At 37.3% G+C, this 18,725-nt stretch overlaps 1 protein-coding gene across 2 annotated transcripts in view; it reads left to right on the top strand.

Moving 5' to 3' along the window:
• Window positions 1–18,725, top strand: part of PRIM2 (DNA primase subunit 2) — a 407,580-nt gene that overhangs the window by 362,105 nt on the left and 26,750 nt on the right. For both annotated transcript variants that reach the window (XM_045294844.1, XM_045294843.1), the window contains exons 11-12: window positions 1,520–1,646; window positions 5,800–5,882. In XM_045294844.1, the coding sequence (XP_045150779.1) occupies window positions 1,520–1,646; window positions 5,800–5,882 (210 nt within the window). The remainder of the gene's footprint in view (window positions 1–1,519; window positions 1,647–5,799; window positions 5,883–18,725) is intronic.

The raw sequence follows: 18,725 nt of genomic DNA, 5'->3' as shown, positions 1-18,725 counted from the left end.
CTCTTTGCCGCTTACCTGGGTTGCCATGGGTCAGAATCAGTTAGATGGCAACTAATGACAGCATTTATTTTATAAACTTAGTAGTTTTAAACCTACACTTTTGACCCAAATAATCACTTGACATGAATGCTTGCTTCACTTTTCCATGACAAGTTGGGGTTTTTGCCTGAGATTTCACCATCGGTGAATGAATATTTCCTCTTGTCTGCCCATTGTGTGCTTCTGGTTCACCGATGGGAGGCAAGAGTGATGTGCCAAATGTGTGTCTTCTAATACTGGAACGGGAAAACCACCAGCCATCAGATGATGGGAAATATCTAGTGGAAGCAAAAATGAATGATCCCTTTTCAATTGCTTCAGTCGCCCTAGGATTCCTTCCATCTTCAGTTAGCTTATGCTTGGTAATACTGAGCGGAGTAGAAAAGGTCAAATAGAATTTGCCTCAGGAACTTCTAGTTTAGGAGAAGAAATAAGATATATGAATAAGATAGAAGGTAGAATGATAAGATGACCTAAGAGAAATATAGATAAACTCGATGAGAATTAAATATATAGTTTTCGATCTTCGACAGGATAGATGGATATAGGTAAAATGCTGTTGAAGTCCAGCGCAAAAAGAGATTACTTTGAACTTTGACTTCTAGGATGCACTGGCATTTGAAATAAGGCCTAAAAATTAAGTTGTGATGCCCTACGAAGATTTACCTGGGACCTATGGTTTTTAAATATTTTATTACTGAGAAGGTGTAGGATTTTGAAAACTGTCTCCTGGGCTTTGGAATTAAAGGAAGCTTGACTCAAATCATTTTTGAAAGTACCTCCATTTTCTCATAACATCCGAGAGAAATCATGAGAATTTAAATAACCAAGTAGAATTACATTTTAAAGCATCAAGTAAAAAAAAACCCAAACATGTTACCTAATTGCCTTGTCAGTTTCTTTTTTTCCCTCCCTATCCCAGCCACTTCAAAAATTTCTTTTGTCCCTTTAATTTGCTTTATGACCATGGAGGCAGGGAATTTAGGTAGGAGGCAATTGCAGGAGTTCATTCACTCAACAAGCATTTACTGATTATTTGCTCTGTATAGTGAAAATGAGGAGGAAGGGATTAATTATGCTAAGAGGCATTTCAGAAGTAAAATGAGTAAGGTGTTGGAGCTAAGGGAGAGATAGAGGAGAGAAGATAGAGGGGAGGCCAAACTGATTCACATTTAGTATGATCTCTTGAATCAAACTCAAATTGTCACATAGGTGATTATTCTCAGGAAAGGATCGCCTGTCTTTAAACATCCAAATATCAGTTACATTAGCTGCTTCCTACCCAAGGAATTTATGCATGTAACTTTTGCACTTTGCGAAAACTACTTGTATCATAAATTACCCAGTGGTTTTTATTCTGTGTGTGAGTGTACATCTGCTTATGAATGCTGAATTTATTTTTAAGAACTTCCCCTTTGCATGCTGTTTCTAACTAGCATTGCTGACTTACCTTTGTCCTTGTCTTTTTTCCCTCCCTCAGTTTGATAAAGGCTACTCTTACAACATCCGTCACAGCTTTGGAAAGGAAGGCAAGCGAACAGACTATACACCTTACAGTTGCCTCAAGATTATTCTAACCAATCCACCAAGCCAAGGGGATTATCATGGTAAGTGCTTCCACTGGCTATGTTTGCCAAGTGCAGAAACCCAAGAGCTCTGTGGAAAACACTGGAACAGTGTAATGGCTTTCTGCGTTCCTAACAAGAGCTGGTGTGTAGCTTATGTCAGTCGTCAGTGTCAAGCCAGAGCTCTAATGCGCTCGCAGTGATTTGTCTTATTACTGAAGTAGGTCAGGGACGAGAAATTCATCCCTTCAGTTTGTGCTGGTCCAGGCTTTCCAGCGCTCAGTCTCCTTGCTTCACCTGCTGCTCTTTGCTTGCTCAAAGGCTGCAAGTGTCTGGAAGAGCGATTGAAAAGTTCGTCAAAGCTTTGCCTTGACACACTCCACTCTGGGAATAGTAGATGCATTCATCTTCAAGACTGCTCAGGGAAAGTATCTTATTCTTATTGTTGTCATCTTAATAAAGATGAAGTGAAGAGTTTCAGCTATGGTATCAAAGGTATCTCTAGATTTGCTTGATTTATGGGATTAAAAGGATCTGTATCAAACTGGGTTCTGTACACTTCTGACTTTAACAACTTCCCCACTCCCCCTAAAGTTCTCTTAGTACATCTAGAGAAGCTCTTCATTTTTTCTAGTACTGTCATAGAATGATTTATTAGTTCACACTAGAGAATTTTCTAGATTAACAAGATTTGCAATAGTAGACATGTAAAGACCTTTAATTTTTTGCCATCTTTTGTGAAACTTTACAAATAATAAGATCACACTCTTGTAGACTATTACAGATCAGATACTCAATCACACACGGGACTGAGCATATGTTTCGTAGTGATCCTTTTGTACGTGCTACAGAGGTACTTTTTAAAGAAATGCATATTCTCAGATCTTACTCTCAGGCTTATAGAGGGCCGGGAGTGTACTGACCTGAGAGTTTACTGTATCTTGATGCTCCCTGGGTGATTTCCATGCCTTCTAAAGTTTGAGAACCATTAGGACAAGTACCGTATGTACTCGAGTATACTCTGACCCGAATATACGCGGAGGCACCTAATTTTACCACGAAAATGGCATTAAAAATGTGCTGAAAAACTCAGCTTATCCACGATTATATGTGGTATTCATTGAGAAAGTGGCTTAGCTTTTCTGAGCTGCTGCAGACAACTGAACACAGGTTGAACTTGTGACCAAGTCAAACTCCTGTGAATTTCCAGGTTCTAGGGCTTTTCCCTCATGTAGTTGATGCATGCCACTTAAATGCAGCATTCTGCATTTCTTATTTCTATATTTTGTTCATTCTAGTCCATTCTTATTTTATTTGTTCATTTTTGTTTTTAATTTGAATTCTGTCAGGAAATCATATCCTCAGTGTACTTATACGATTTGCTGGGCACATTTCTCTATCCTTTTTAGGACTGTGTTATTTGCAAAACTATTTAGTCCCCGAGGTTGGTGGTGGTTCATTAACCAACACTGTTTAGGACCAATTATTCAAGTAGTTATCAATCTATGTTTATCCATCTCTTCTCTTTCTGTTGCTGGATGTTTGGAAGCTTTGTCAAACACTTAAGCCCAAATCAGTCTTTGTAACGTATGAATTCATCTTATCTTCATTCGGTCTTGTTAGTTCAACCTCTTGCAATTTGAAGATCATGCTCTTCCATGAGGAAGATACAAACAAAGTTTCTGCTTTCGGTCATCGGTCATCGGTGAGAATAGCACCAGCTGCTGTAAGCAGTCTGGGTTCTTCCTTTTCTTTTTCTTGGGAACATAGCTACAAAAGATCTTTTTGTTTGTTATTAGCTCCTTGGGGACGTTCTGTTTTTTCTTTTTGGTTTGTTCTTTTTCCTTTCTGAACTTCCATATAAATCTAGCTATTGTTGCAAATGTAACTTGAATAACACAATTGGTGTCCTTTAGAAATCTGGGCTTGACCACAAAATCCCTGTGCAGGTTTATTTCTTTCTCATTGCTACCTTTTATAATTTCTCATCAAAAATGTAAAGAATACTAATGCTAGCTAACGCATGTTGAATGTTTACTGTGTGTCAGATACCTATGAAAGTTTTATGTTCCGTGCTTGCCAGAGCTCAGAGAGTAAAAGTAACCCTGTCTCCACGAAGATAAAAACAATCATGCCCGGTCGTCCGTCTGGTGCGGGGTCAGCTGGGACTCAAACCTAGGCAGTCTGGCTCCGGACGCTTAGTAACCTGGTGTTCATCCGCTTCTCAGGATGCTCACTTGTACTAAATACAGTTGTAGTTTAATAATTAAAAAAACCCCAAACATGAATAAATCTATTTATTTATTAGAATAAGGACTAGGTTTATCTGTGTAAATGTAATGTGAATACAATATATACTATCCATTTTGTAAATGTCATAATTTATAGAAATCTATACTGTATCATGAATGCTTTTATTCTTAAGAGTTTTATCAAATATTCTTTGTGGCTTTTATGGTTTTAGCAGCAACCCATTTCCCATTAATTTCATTAACGATGCACAAGTGTTTCTAATTATGACTCAGTCCTCTGGATGACTAACATAAAAACAGATTTAATATTAGTATTTTCCCCCAAATAATAGTTTAGTGGTTGACATACATAGAAAAATAGACATCAATTCAAAAGTTGCTACATTTTCAATTTCGTGAGGAGCGCTGCCGTGAGCATTGCTCTATGAGTCTCTCTTTGAGTGTCTGTTTTCAAGTCTTTGGAGTATATATTTGGTCGTAGAAATTGGTCAGATGCTCGTTCCCTGTGTAGTTTTTGAGGAACGGCCACAGTTTTCAACCTGAGCTGTACCATTGTGTATTCTTTTTTTAAAATTCATTTTATTGGGGGCTCGCACAACTCATCACATCCATCCATCCATTGTGTCAAGCACATTTGTACATTTGTTGCCATCATCATTCTCAAATCATTTGCTTTCTACTTGAGCCTTGGTGTCAGCTCCTCATTTTTCCCCTCCATCCCCGCTCCCCGTGGATAAGGGTTCCAATTTCACAAGTCTTACCATTGTTATTTTTTGTCACTACTTTTTCAATTTTACTGAGCAATTTTAGTGGGAGTGAGATGCATCTTACTGCGGTTTTTATTTATACCTCTGTTGGTGAATTACAACAATCATCTTTTTCATGTGCTTGGTGTCCATTTGAATATGTTCTTTGTTTGTGTTTTTGTTACTATATTAGATAATTGAGTCTTAAACACTAGGCCCAACAGCATTGCCTCTGCTTGTTCTTCTAAGAGTTTGCTGGTTTCAGTTTACACAGATAGGTCCTTAATTTAATTTTAATTTATTTTTGTATATTATGTAAGTCAGGGATCCTGTTTTATTTTGTACATGTGGAAATACAGTTTTCCCCATGCCATTTATTGGAGAGACTTCTTTCTCCATTGAATGAGTGATTATTACATTTTTAAATATTTTGACTTATTATTCCAGCTTTTTGTTAAAATTTCTGAAGCTTTCTAGATTTTGGCTTGATACTATGTTTATGTTTCTTCTGATTTCTAATTTATGTAAATATTTAGTACTGGGTTTTTATTTTTATCTTTAACATGGAATCATGGAAAGGACTTGTATCTATATAATAATATTAATCATATTCATTTATACTCTGTTTTAGATCTGAAGCATTAAATCCTTATATATCCCTTAACAATTTTTTTCTATGAAAGTTTTCTCTTTTTCCATCTTATTTCCACCCATGACCCCCTAAACTCCTATAGATTATATTATACAGGAAATAGAGTTTGCATCTGAAAATGACATGAGATTTTTATATTTCTCAGTTGATGTGTTGCCTAGTATGCCTATTTATGTAATATTTTAGACTAAAAGAAATGTGATATTGTGTAGTTCTTAGATAAACCGCTATCGCTGTCTTCCGATTCGCTCTGCTTGCTTGCAGTAGCATAATTAAAGCTCTTTTCCTTCTCCCATTGAATAAGCCGCTCACTCCGAGAATGCTGCACGGGGTTATGTAACTCTTGAGCCTGTAGTAGCCTGATAACCATACAGCTAAGTCGTCATTTAGATAAAGAGAGGAAAGCAGTTGCACCCATGGGCAATTAACTTTTTTATTAATAAGCTGTTGGACAATTAAGGGGAGCTTAGGCGGTCTCTCGAGTGTGGTAATGTAAAGTCTTGGGTAAATAACCTGACTGGCCTGCTGGCTTCTTCTGTTGTCAGGGTGCCCCTTCCGTCACAGTGATCCAGAGCTGCTGAAGCAGAAGTTGCAGTCCTACAAGATCGCTCCTGGAGGAATCACCCAGGTAGGCAGACTCTGCTGTGCATCCTCAGTAATGAGGCGTCAGACAGTTGCTCTCAGTTTCAGTGAATGTTCTCGCAGTGAAACTGTGTACTCCGTGTCAGGCCTCACCCGAGACAGCCCATCTTCTAGATGAATTGAGCTAAAGACTTGACTTTTCTGGTGTAGAGGCCTCAGAAATCCTAGTTCTTTTTTCTGCTAGGCTGCATTTCCATTTGTCTTTGTAATAAAATAAACTAGGAACCCTTTTCCCCCTCTTTTCAATTTGTTAGCCATCGCAATTGAGGAGCAGCTGTAAGAAAAAAAATAGAGCAATGTATTGAATTAATGAATCTGAAAAATTAATGGCAGAATATTTCATCTTGCGAAATTCTCTGTACTGTAGGCTTGAACAGAAGATAATGTGATATGTACTGGCTGCATCTTCCAATAAGTCTCAGTTGTTGTTGCTCGGTTTAATCTACACTTCTAATGATAGTTCACTGAGCCTAATAGTTTGTCAAAATATTTTGTCTATGAACACTTAAAATCAAGCAGAAATGCTTAAATTCTTAAACTAAGTATCTATGAGTACATCTTTTAGCAAATCTGCTTTTGTTCAAAAATAAATATTATGATATGTCAGAGATTACTGACAATGGCGTGCTTTTGTGTGGGCTTAGATTTTGGAGAGGAGGTTCTGCTTAAACTTGAGGGAGTTTAGGAGATATTCTTCCTTAAAAAAATAATGTATTAGAATGATGAGGGCAACAAATGTACAAATGTGCTTGACACAATGGATGTATGTGTGGATTGTGATAAGAATTGTACAAGCCCTGAATAAAATAATTTAAAAAAACACCAAAAAAAATAATGTATTTTGAAACTGTGGGAGAGATTGTGTAATCCTGCTTGATAGGATTGACCTATGGAATGGTATGATTTCTGGATTAGGTCCTAATGTTTTGAAAGAAAAAAATATATGTAACTTAGAACTAGAATATCTATATCATTATGTATCTTTTGTCATTTAATCTCTTAACATCTTATATGTTACTTTTACTTGAGGAAGATAGTCCCTGAAGAAAACACTACTGCTTCTACTGTGTACAAAGTTTAGCTTGAGTTTACTAGTTGACGTAAACTGTTTAGTCATATTTGGGCACTGGCTCTGGGCATGCCGTGCTCAAGGCTCAAGGTGCCGCGGTGTGTGTGTGATCGCACATCTAATGTGCATTGGGCCTGGTTTTCAACAGTGTGTGTGTGTGTGTGTGTGTGTGTGTGTGAATCTGGTTTCACCTGAAGCAGGCTCCAGAGGAAAACATAAATCAGGTATTATGAGAGAGGCACAGATAGGATGTCTTGAGACTTCTGAAGGAGAGAACTGAAGAAGAGAGCCAACTGGGGAAGCCAAGGACATCTCGGGAACTGTGTTCTTTGAATTAGATTTTGAAGGAGGGCTGACAAGTCAGAGGAGCCAATGCATGAGTAAAATACAGAAATTTTATATAGTTATTAGGATTTTTAAGTTTAGGATCCTAGTGGCACAAGCATATACATATTAATAGGCACCTTTAAGGAAGTAGTTGGTCTAGGAGTTTTAGAAGTGGGACATTTAAATGGCAAGCAGAATGTGGATTTTTAACTCATTAGAGAAGTTATGGCTACAAATGTGACCCTTTTCTGGTGAGAATTATATGATTGAGATCGGAAGGAAGATCAGAAAGCTCTGGCCTTTTGTGTGGAGTTCGGGATGTGACATGCCCATGGGTACAAAATTGGTAAAACCAAAAATTAGTTTTTCTGACTGTAATACTTATTTTCTCAACCCAATTCTGTTTTAGAGCTTTTTATCATGAATTTTATGTGGAGAAAGAAAAATCAACATGATAGAGGAAAGACATAGTGTCTCAAAAAGGAACCTTAGCTAATACTTACTTAGGCACTAAAAGTGAGTAGAATCCCTGAAGATTTGAACAGAAATGGAAATAGAAAGAAGAAATACATTAGGGAAGTGAAGTATCAGAAAAATCAAGGAGAGAATTTTGAGATGAGAGAATACTCCATGGAGTTCCTTATAGCACAGTGGTTGTATAAAACAAGGCCCAAGAAAAAGTGACTGAATGTGTTGAGTGGTTATTCGCAACTTTGATTCTGGTGAGAAGTGTCAATGTGGTGGTGGAAACGATAAGACAGAATACTGACATAGGGATGGATGAATAAAAGATTCTGAGTTGGGTGTGCAAACCCAAGAGTATAGGTGACCTTATAAAACACACTAGTAAGAGGGATGACAGATAGTGGTGTTACCTGAAATACCAATAGATGTTTTTTTGTGTTTAAAGTTAGAGGGGACCTGAGCCTGTTTATAAGAAAAGGAGAAGAAAAGCATCCATTACAGATGGTGGGCTTGATAAGATATATGATCAAGAAAACCGCTTTCCAACCAAGTAGGGTTAAGGTCTCTTTCATTTATACCTGCCTGCATTCCTAGAACTGAGTATATTCTATTTTAATTAGTTATGCATCTATTCATATTTCTCATCATTTGTGAGTTCCCTGAGAGGAGAACTGGATTTTTAGTTAATTTTCTTCCTGCTAGTAATTTAATGCTGACACTTGTTAGGTACTCAAAAAATTATATTGGAAAAATAAGTAGATATATTTAGGTGTGAGGTGGATCCTAGAATGTGGTTGGTGGACATAAAGAGAGGTAGATAAGAGCAAAGGAAAACACATTTGGCTATAAAGTAGGTAACAGAAAAACACATGTCCCCTAGTCAATGGGGAATATAGAGAAAAATTTTTAAGGTACAGCCATTTAAAGTTGACGGAATATATCAAGTGGCCTTACTCTTTCTTATAAAGTAAGAGGTCTATCAGTAACAAAGTGTAAAGGAATGGGGCTCTAGGCTTAAGAAAGACTGGGAACTTCACGCACAAGTTTGAAACAGAACTTAAAGAAAGGAATTAGAGGGTTGTTCAGTAGTCAGAAAAAATTATGTCAAAATGTGAAACGAAATTAAAAATGATTTAAAAAAAAATACCATGTCAGATAGGGACTAGTGGAACACCCTTTGGTTGTCCTTCAGGTCTGGGAATGAATCACATTCCCAGGGTTCAGTTTTCCATGAAATAATAGACACCGGGTTTATAAGAGGAATAGTCACACGCGGGAAGTCCACACTTCTTGGAATCATCAATCATTTGTGAACCCAAGGGCAGCAGTACTCCAGGACAAAATTCAGAAAGGTTAGGGAAGTAGAGATGGAAACAGGAAGCACAAGGAGGAAGTAACGTAAGTTTTGTTACATTGGGATTGCAATCCATGAGATGAAACAAAATGCATATGAATTGATAGGTGGAAAACTGATCTGCTCTGTATATCTTCATCTAATTCACAATAAAACACTTAGAGAGAGAGTGATGATTTCAAATCAAAACCTTTTTAAAAAATCATTTTATTGGGGGCTCGTACAACTCTTATCACAATCTATACATACATCCCTTGTGTCAAGCACATTTGTTGCCACCATCATTCTCAAAAGATTTTCTTTCTACTTGAGTCCTTCTTATCAGCTCCTCATTTGTTTCCCTCCCTCCCTCACCCTTCCTCCCTCATGAACCCCTGATAATTTATAAATTATTATTACTTTTTTTGTGTCTTACACTGTCAGATGTCTCCCTTTACCTACTTTTCTATTGTCCGTCCCCCAGGGAGGAGGTGATATATATATATATATTGTAATTGGTTCCCCCTCTCTCCCCTTACCCTCCCGGTATCTACTCTCTACTCTCTACTCTCATTATTGGTTCTGAGGTTATATATATATATATCTCCTGGTATCTCTACTCTCTAATTGGTTCTGAGGATATATATATATATATATATATCACTATATATATATAGTGATCAGTTCCCCCTCTCTCCCCTTACCCTCCTAGTATCTCTACTCTCATTATTGGTTCTGAGGGATTTATCTGTCCTGCATTCCCTGTGTTTCCAGCTCTTATCTGTACCAGTGTACATCCTCTGGTCTAACCGGATTTATAAGGTAGAATTGGGATCATGATATTGGTGGGGGAGGAAGCATTAAAGAACGAGAGGAAAGTTGTATGTTTCATTGGTGCTATACCGCACCCTGACTGGCTTGTTTCCTCCTTGCCATCCTTCTGTAAGTGGATGTCCAGTTGCTTACACATGAGCTTTGGGTCCCCAATCTGCACCCACCCTCATTCACAATGATATGATTTTTTGTTCTTTGATGCCTGATATCTGATTCTATTGACACCTCGTGATTACACAGGCTGGTTTGCTTCTTCCATTTGGGCTTTGTTGCTTCTCAGCTAGATGGCCGCTTGTTTGTCTTCAAGCCTTTAAGACCCCAGACGCTATATCTTTTGATAGCTGGCTACCACCAGCTTTCTTCACGTTTGCTTATGCCCCTGCTTTGTCTTCAGTGATCATCTCGGGAAGGTGAGCATCATGGAATACCAGTTTAGTAGAACAAAGTGTTCTTGCATTGAGGGAGTACTTGAGTAGAGACCCAATGTCTATCTGCTACCTTAATACTAAACCTATAAATATATACACATAGATCTATTTCCCCATCATCATATATACATATTTACATATGTACAGGCCTATACTTAGACCTTTATAAATGCCCTTTTCCTCCTAGTTCTTTCCTCTATTTCCTTTTACTTTCCTCTATTATGATCAGCCTTCATTTGGGTTTCAGTAATTCCTCTTGGTTACACTGTCCTTGATCAAGTCCTATCATGCCCCCTCCTATACCCTCCTCGCCATCAATTTTGGATCACTCGTTGTCCCTTGTCCCTGGGTTTGTTAACACCCACTTCCTTTCCCCTGCCTCCTCTTCTCCCATGTCCCCCCAGAATAATTGTCAGTCCCGTTTGTTTTCTCCTCCAGATTGTTTATCCCTCCTATCATATCTAGATAGACCTGCAGAGATAATAATATGCACAAAAAACAGCACAAGACAGAGCAAGAGAAAGCAACAAAAGAAAAAAACAACAACAACAGCAACAACAACAAAAAACAATGACAGAAAAAAAGAAAAGCCTATAATTAGTTCAAAGTCTGTTTGTTGACCTTTAGGAGTGTTTCCTGGTCAAGTCTGATGGGGTACCATGTCCTGGCCCCAAAGTCTATTTTTGGTATACCTGTGGACTTTGTTGCTCTGTTCCCCTTGCTGTTCTGTTGCACACCTTTAGCGGTTCACCTCAGTATGGTGGGGTCAGATTGGGTGCAGTTCTCACACTGTGTCTCCAGTGTTGTCCCCTGTAGTGCTATGGGTCAGTGAGGCATGTGTGTCTCATAGTGGGGCCGGCCCTATGGTCCTTTCTGTGTGTTGGCTGCACTGAGAGGGAATGTTGTTCTCAAGGCATGGTGAGTCACGATGTGTTCCACTTTCTTTTCCTCTTCCTTAATTTGTTCCTGTGTGCTCTGATCAGACATGTACCTCACCCTGAGTTGTAACTTTCGTGCTGTCCTCTAAAATGAATTCTTCTGTGGGGAAGGGGGACGGCTGTCCACCTAGTTGGGATTGGGGCTGGCCTCTCAGACCTCTCTATTGGTTCCCTTCTTCATGCCAGCATGTTGCATTCACGTCTTGGAGCACCGGGTTGAAGCCTGGTCCCTCTTTCCCTGTGGAGATATTAAAAATACGCTCCCTTTGGGTGGGTTAGTGCCCTGTTCCCCCAGCTACCCATGTCTTTTCCTTTTATACCCCCCTCCTCCTTTTTAATTGGCTACCATATGTATCCCTGGATTTAGTCTGGCCCCTGCCATACTACCTGGACCTCCCCCCAGGAATGTATGTATACAATAGCCTTTTCCTATGACCCTTTTGCATTTTTAAGCTTACCTCAGCGGACTCATGTTGTACTTGCCCTTTTGTGCTTGGCTTACTTGACTTAGCATAATTTCCTCCAGGCAAAAAACAAACCACGGCCAGACATCTGTGTTCCAGTGTTCATCATAGCACAATTCACAATTGAAAGGAGTTGGAAATAACCCAAATTTCCATCAACAGACAAATGGATTAAAAAACTGTGGTACATACATACAATGGAGTACTACGCATCTCTAAAAAGCAGTGATGAATGTATTAAGCACATCGAAAACAAAACCTTTAAAGGAGATTAACTTTCGTATAAGGAAGATTGATGTGTAAATTTAACAGTAATGATTATGTTTGCACACTTTGCTTTTGACTCCTTTAATCCACCATTTACCCTTTATCAAAAGGGATATTCCTTACTTATTTCAAGCCAGTTAATAATTTCTATGGTGTTCTTTGGACATGCATTGTAACTTTTTATCTGAAGTAAACACAGATGTATAGTGCACATGGACAAGCCGTAAATAATATTTTGCTGTTATTTGTTGTCTTTATTGAGTGGATCTCAGCACAATGAAGCAGCTGGTATTCTAAAGGGCAAGTTGCTGATGAATGAAAAATCCATGTAGAACTTTTTGTAAATGCATAGTTACAGGTTGGCGTATGGTAACAATTTGGTCTTAAAAACGAAGTGTACTAAGAGTATGTTAAAGTACTGACTAGAAATTAAGGAAAAACATACACTAAGATACAATCAAGGTACAAATATGTAGAGCTGCTTTGGGTCTCAGAGAAAAACTACTTGTAAAAAAGTTACCTTCAAACAGGATAGCTTTGGATGTTTTAAATAATCAGCATTTTGATAATTAGAAGCGATCCTGTGACCGAGCTGGTATCAACTACTGTTTAAATGGGATGCTAATGGGGTTGCATTTTATTTTCCCCTTCAACTTAGCCCGAATAGCATTACAAAATCACTGATACTTAATTAACTTGGTATCCAGTTTAAGAAGACAAATATAACAATAGAATAAAACAAAATAAAATGGGCAGGCTTGCATTTACTCTCCAGCACTCCCGAAAGAGAAAAATTCAGGCAAACCAAGGCACCAGCTTCACTGCATGCAAACTCGGATTGGCTGAATCCCATCAATGTGACTTCAAACGAGATGAAGTAGAAACAGAGAATGGAAAGAAGTGGGAAACGCTACAATTATATATGAGACAGACTTCAAGACTCTTATCAGTAATTAATACTGAAAATACAAGGGGATAACCCCCCAAAAAAAGAACCCTGGATTCCGCCCCCCCAAAGCTATGTATTTAAATTTCTTTACAAAACAACTGTATTACCTTCAAAGTACTCTCCATTACACTTAATACTTTTGTCAAATCTGCTATTCCTTTCTTGGAAACATTTTTCAAATTCATCTGTTTGGATGGCTGACAGCACCTCCCTGGTATTTTCTTCACCTCCTCCATGTCATCTAATCACTGTCCTTTCATGTCCCTTTTCAATCGTGGAAACAAAAAGAAGTCATATGGAGTGAAGTCAGGTGCATGGGGCAAGAGAGTCATGCTGGTTTTTGCCCAAAACTGACACACTGAGATGACTGTATGAGCAGGTGCATTGTTATGGTGACCAAACCAGTCCCCATCTGCCACTGATCAGGCCTTTTTAATTGCACACTGTTATGCAATCATTTTAGAACCTCTCAATAGAAAGCTTGAGTGCAGTCGTAACCACTTTTATCGCTCATTTTAATGGAAAATGTTTGAGTTTTCCTTCTCCGACTGTTTTCTGCCTCTACACAGGTCCCAACATTCATAGCTTTTACTTCAGAAGGTCTGACAACACTGCCAACCCATTGAATATTCTACCCAATTACAGCAGAATAGATTTTCTATATGTACACGAAACCTTAATCCAGATAAATCATATTCAAGGTCACAAAAATACCATTACAAAAATTAAGTGGATTATTTATCCTACAAAGTATAAGAAAAAGAATATAGATTGTAAAGGGAAAAAGAAAACCTTTTTCTGTTTTCAGGCAATATGAGTATGTAGCAAATCTCAGAGAGCCAGCCATGATGTTACCATGCCTAAATGGTTAGTTTAGTAAATTCACTGGACATTCAGTCAATATACACAAATCTACCATATTTTTATTTACCGATAATGAACATTCGAGAATTTAAAGTATCATATAGAATAATTTAAAAACGTAAACACCTTAGTATGTAAATAATATGTGCACAATCTTTATGCTGAACTGGAAAAACTGATGAAAGAAAAAAGCAAAGTTCTAGGTGTATACACGACTACATTTCAGGACTTACTCTAAAGCTACTTCAATGGAAAAAGTATGGTATTAAATCAACTCTAAGCTTATAGATCAGTTGGACAGAATGAAATGTCTAGAAATAGATTCACACATACATATACCATTAATTGATTCAGAAAGATGCCAGGACAATTCAATATAAAAAGGATAGTCTTTTCAATGAATAGTGTCTCTGCTTGCACAATGATCAGAAGGGAACTTGAGAACTGAGAAAGTATCGCTGTCTAGTACAGAGGACCAATGAAGGATGTGAGCCAAAGGAAATAGTGTATAAACGTCTAAGTGCTCTGTTTTCAAAAGATTTTGGTACTGACCCTATTTTTCTTTTTAAATTTTAGAGAGTATTTTAATCTCAATTTATTTTTATTAACATTTTTCATAAAATTTTCCAATGAATTAATAATGCCTTCGGTGTTTTGTTAGTTGGTTTAGTTAACCAATAGTTCCTAGTTGATTTAGATTTCGGAATTTTCTAATTATTCAAAGACATTTTTATTTTGGTTTTTAATTTTAATCTTTGGCTCAAAAACAAAAACCTTGATGGTACCAATGGAAAAATTAGTATTTTGAGGGTGAGATTTTAAGATTTATGATTTCAAAATATTGATTGAGAAAAAAAATCTTAGAGAGTTGATTTTAAGTTCTCAAGAGATCCCCCCACTCCCACCTTTTTTTGAAAAGCCAAAGGAAAAATTTACCTTGCAGTTTACCCCCAGCTCCCTTAACAATCTGCAGTGCCCTGTGCTGTTTTAATAGGAAAATTATCTTTCTTTTTAGTATATTTAATTGTATATGACATATTTTTATTTCTCACAGAGTTTTATCAATAAAATACAGTAATCCCTGCCCACAGACTAATCAGAAGATTGTAGTTTATTGTAATATATGCCACAGTGGACATAGCATCTTTTGTTATTAATTTTGAGTGCTGTCCTTTCTTATAGGGTTTGTTTTCTTTTTCTTATTATGTAGAAAGGAGTTTAGGGCTGTGTCTATCCCTGGAATTTGAAGCCACAGTACTTATTTTTATCTTTTTGGTCCACTATTTGCCAAGCAATGTAACAGAAGCTTTACCATAAGTAAACTACGTGTGTGTGTGTGTGTGTGTGTGTGTGTGTGTGTGTGTATAATTTTATTCTCACCACAGTTTCAGCCATGATTTATGAATGAGAAATCTGAGATTTAAGCAATAATAAATTGCCCCAAACTACAGAGTAAATACTGTATATACTTGTGTATAAGCTGAGTTTTTCAGCACATTTTAAATGCAGTTTTTGTGGCAAAATTAGGTGCCTTGGCTGATATTTGGGTCAGCTTATACTCGAGTATATATGGTAAATATATGTTAAGGCCCAGGATTCACACCTGTGCCTCATACAAAGACTCAGTTTCTTCTGCCTTGTTCTGCCCCTCTCTAGTATTTTCCTTTTAAATTTAATTTTATTATTTATTATAATTATTTAAGTTGTCTCTTTTATTTTTATTTATTTTTTTATTAAAACATCATTTTATCATTTACAGCACTTTAACAATCTATACATCGATTGTATCAAACATATTTGTACATATGTTGCCACCATTATTTTCTGAACATTTACTTTCTATTGAGCCCTTATTATCAGCTCTTCTTTTTTCCTACCCCCTACCCTCGTGACCCCTTGATAAATTAAAAATTATTATTATTTTCATATCTTACACCGACCATTGTCTCCCTTCCCCGATGGTTTCTGTTGTTGGTTCCCCTGGGGGTGGGGGTGGGGGTGGGGGTGGGAGTGGGGATGGGGATGGGGATGGGGGTGGGGTGGAGATTATGTCTAGATCATTTCTATAGATCCTCTCTTCCTCCCCTCCTCTACCCCCCTTCCCTCTACTCTCCTGGTATCACTACTCCTGAATAGATTCTGTATGTTGTGAGCTCTTATCTCTTATCTGTACCTGTGCACATGATGTGAGCCAGCCTGCAGTGAAAGGCAGGACTGGGGTCATGATAGTGGGGGATGAGGAAGCCTTAAGAAACCAGAGGAATATTGTGTGTTTCATTGGTGCTATACTGCGCCATGGTTGATTCACCCCTTCCTTGTGACCCTTCTGTGAGGGGATGTCCCATTGTCTATAGATGGACTTTGGGTCTCTGCTCTGACTCCCTAATTCTCAGTAATATGTTTTTGGTTTTTTTTTTCCATTAGTTTGCTTGTTTGTGTCTTCTGATGCCTGTTACCTGATCCTGTTGACACCTCATGATGTTCCAGGCTAGTATGCTTCTTGTATGGGGGCTTATTGCTTCTCTGCTAGACAGCTGCTTGTTTAACTTCAGGCCTTTAAGACCCCAGATACTGTATCTTTTGATAACCCTGCCCCTTCCGCTTTCTTCACCACATTTGCTATGCACCCATTTTTGCCTTCAGCGATTGTGCTAGTTGGGTGAGCATCACAGAATGCCAGGTTGTTAGAACACAGTGTTCTTGCATTGAGGGGGGACATGAGCAGAGACCCGAAGTCCATCCACTACCTCAGTGTATTTATTGCCCTATAAATATATGTACATTGGCCAATACCTCTATTTTTATGAATTAATGTATTTGCATATATATTCACTTAGGCTTATACCTCTATCCATAGCTTTGATTCCTAGATCTTTCCTCTGTTTCCTTTTACCTTCCTCCATCATGCTCGCCCTTCTTCCACCTCTTAGTAATTCCTCTCAACTAGAGTACTGTTGCTCCAACCCCTCCAGGATCTTTACGTCCAACTTGTTGTTGATTTTATTTCCCTGGTTATTCCCCTGTCTATGGCGCCGTTTGCTCACTGCTCCTTTCCCCCACCTCCTTCTCCCCACAAGTTCCTCCAGAACCGCCAGTCCTGTTGCTTTCTCCGCAAAAATGCATCCCATGCCCATCTTATGTAAGTAGGCAAACCAATAACAGAGACCAAATAAAAAGAAAACAAAAGAATGAATAAAAAGAGCAAAAAGATAATAACAAAAAAGCATACACAATTCCAGGTCTGTCTACTGTAAATTTAGTTTTAATTTGTTTTGGTTTCATCTATCAGGGAAAGCGATTATTGTGAGGTGAATATTTTTATGTACCTTAATTAGGAGTATATTTAATATATTAGTTAAACTGGAAAAAATAGGAAAATAGAGATGAGAATAATTCACAGAAATGTAAATTATAAGTGGTAAATGGGATTCAGAAGCTCTGGTTACTTTTAAAGTCTGATTTCTATTTGATAATGTTACTTGGTCTCTGTTTTATTTTATCATTTGAAATTCTGAATATTACTTAGCTCTCCTAGTTAGGTATTACAAGGATCATAAACGATATTCCCAGGTGACATTTTCAATATGGGGAGATTTGTTCTACAAGTTAGAGATTCTCAGTGAAATGACAGTACCTGACAGAATAGATGAGATGAGGCAGTCTGTTGTTTCAGCCTTTTCTTTGAAATAACTGGTCTTCATGGATACATCTAAAATTAGATATGGCTCCTTTTTTTGTTCCTGTTGTCAGTTCAACACTGACTCATAAAAACCCTATCTGACAAGGTTTGTTTTATGGTATGATTTTCTTTCTATGAAATCTATAGGTAAATCTAGAGAAACAATAACTAGACTAATAGCTTCTGAGGGTGATTTCAGTGGAGGTTGGAGGGATATGGGGAGCTAATACTAATAATTGTAATAAAGATAATAATGATACAAGAATGAAGAAAATGTTCTAAAATTGGGGTGATGATTTCCCAATTCTTGTAATATACTTGAACCATTGAATTATACGATATGTGAATTATGTGTCAATAAAATTGTTAAATTTAAAAAAATAATTTAATTTTAAGAAAATTTCAAAAGATTTATGGTCTCCAAAGATCCTATATAGAGTCACTATTATTAAGACTTGGCTTGATGGCAATGCCTTGTTTGGTTGGGGTCTGCTTTGGTTGGGCACTGACCACTGAGAATACGGAATGTTAAAGTATTTCGGTTCTTTTTTCACATTGTATTTTAATATTTAATTTGGCATACAATTGCACGTGACCTACTGCAACCAATACTTGCTTTTTACATGTGGCCCCTCAGTAAATATAGGGCTACTCATTTTTCAGTTTTCTTAATTTATTAAATTGATGCATTATTTATAAATGCCATTTCTTTATTGACAATTTTGGTATGAACTTTTGTTTCACATTTTAGGTTTTTTTTTTAAAAGAGGAAAGAAATGTCTTTTAGAGTTTTTTTCTCAGCATAATCATTAATGGTGGACTTTTAAAGCAAAACAAATTGGGACTTCCTGACACTTAACAGTGATACTAAAACCATGGAATATGAAAAAATATATGCTCTTTCTACTTCTTAAGGGTTGGCTAGCCTCTCCTTTTCATGGCTTAAAAATTTCCAAGAAGTTCATGACCACATTAAATCTAAAACTGGTAAATGCCTTTTAATGAAGAAATCTTTCAAAATCGACAGAGTAAAAACTTAAAAGTAACACTATGTCAAGAAGAATTTATGTCCAAAGATAAATCTCAATGATTCCTTACTCAATGTTTATATAAATCTGAACAACCTAAAACACCTATGATTTTCTTAGGTAAGGAGTACTTATCATTGAAAGATGGCATTGAATCAGCCCATTACTTTATGAGCAATAACTG

Source organism: Echinops telfairi, unplaced genomic scaffold, assembly GCF_000313985.2.
Source record: "Echinops telfairi isolate 266 unplaced genomic scaffold, ASM31398v2 ScPeMD7_3533;HRSCAF=4204_1, whole genome shotgun sequence".
Classification (NCBI taxonomy): Eukaryota; Metazoa; Chordata; class Mammalia; order Afrosoricida; family Tenrecidae; genus Echinops; species Echinops telfairi.
Note: the sequence above shows the minus strand (reverse complement) of the source record. Positions and strands in the feature narration are given on the sequence as shown.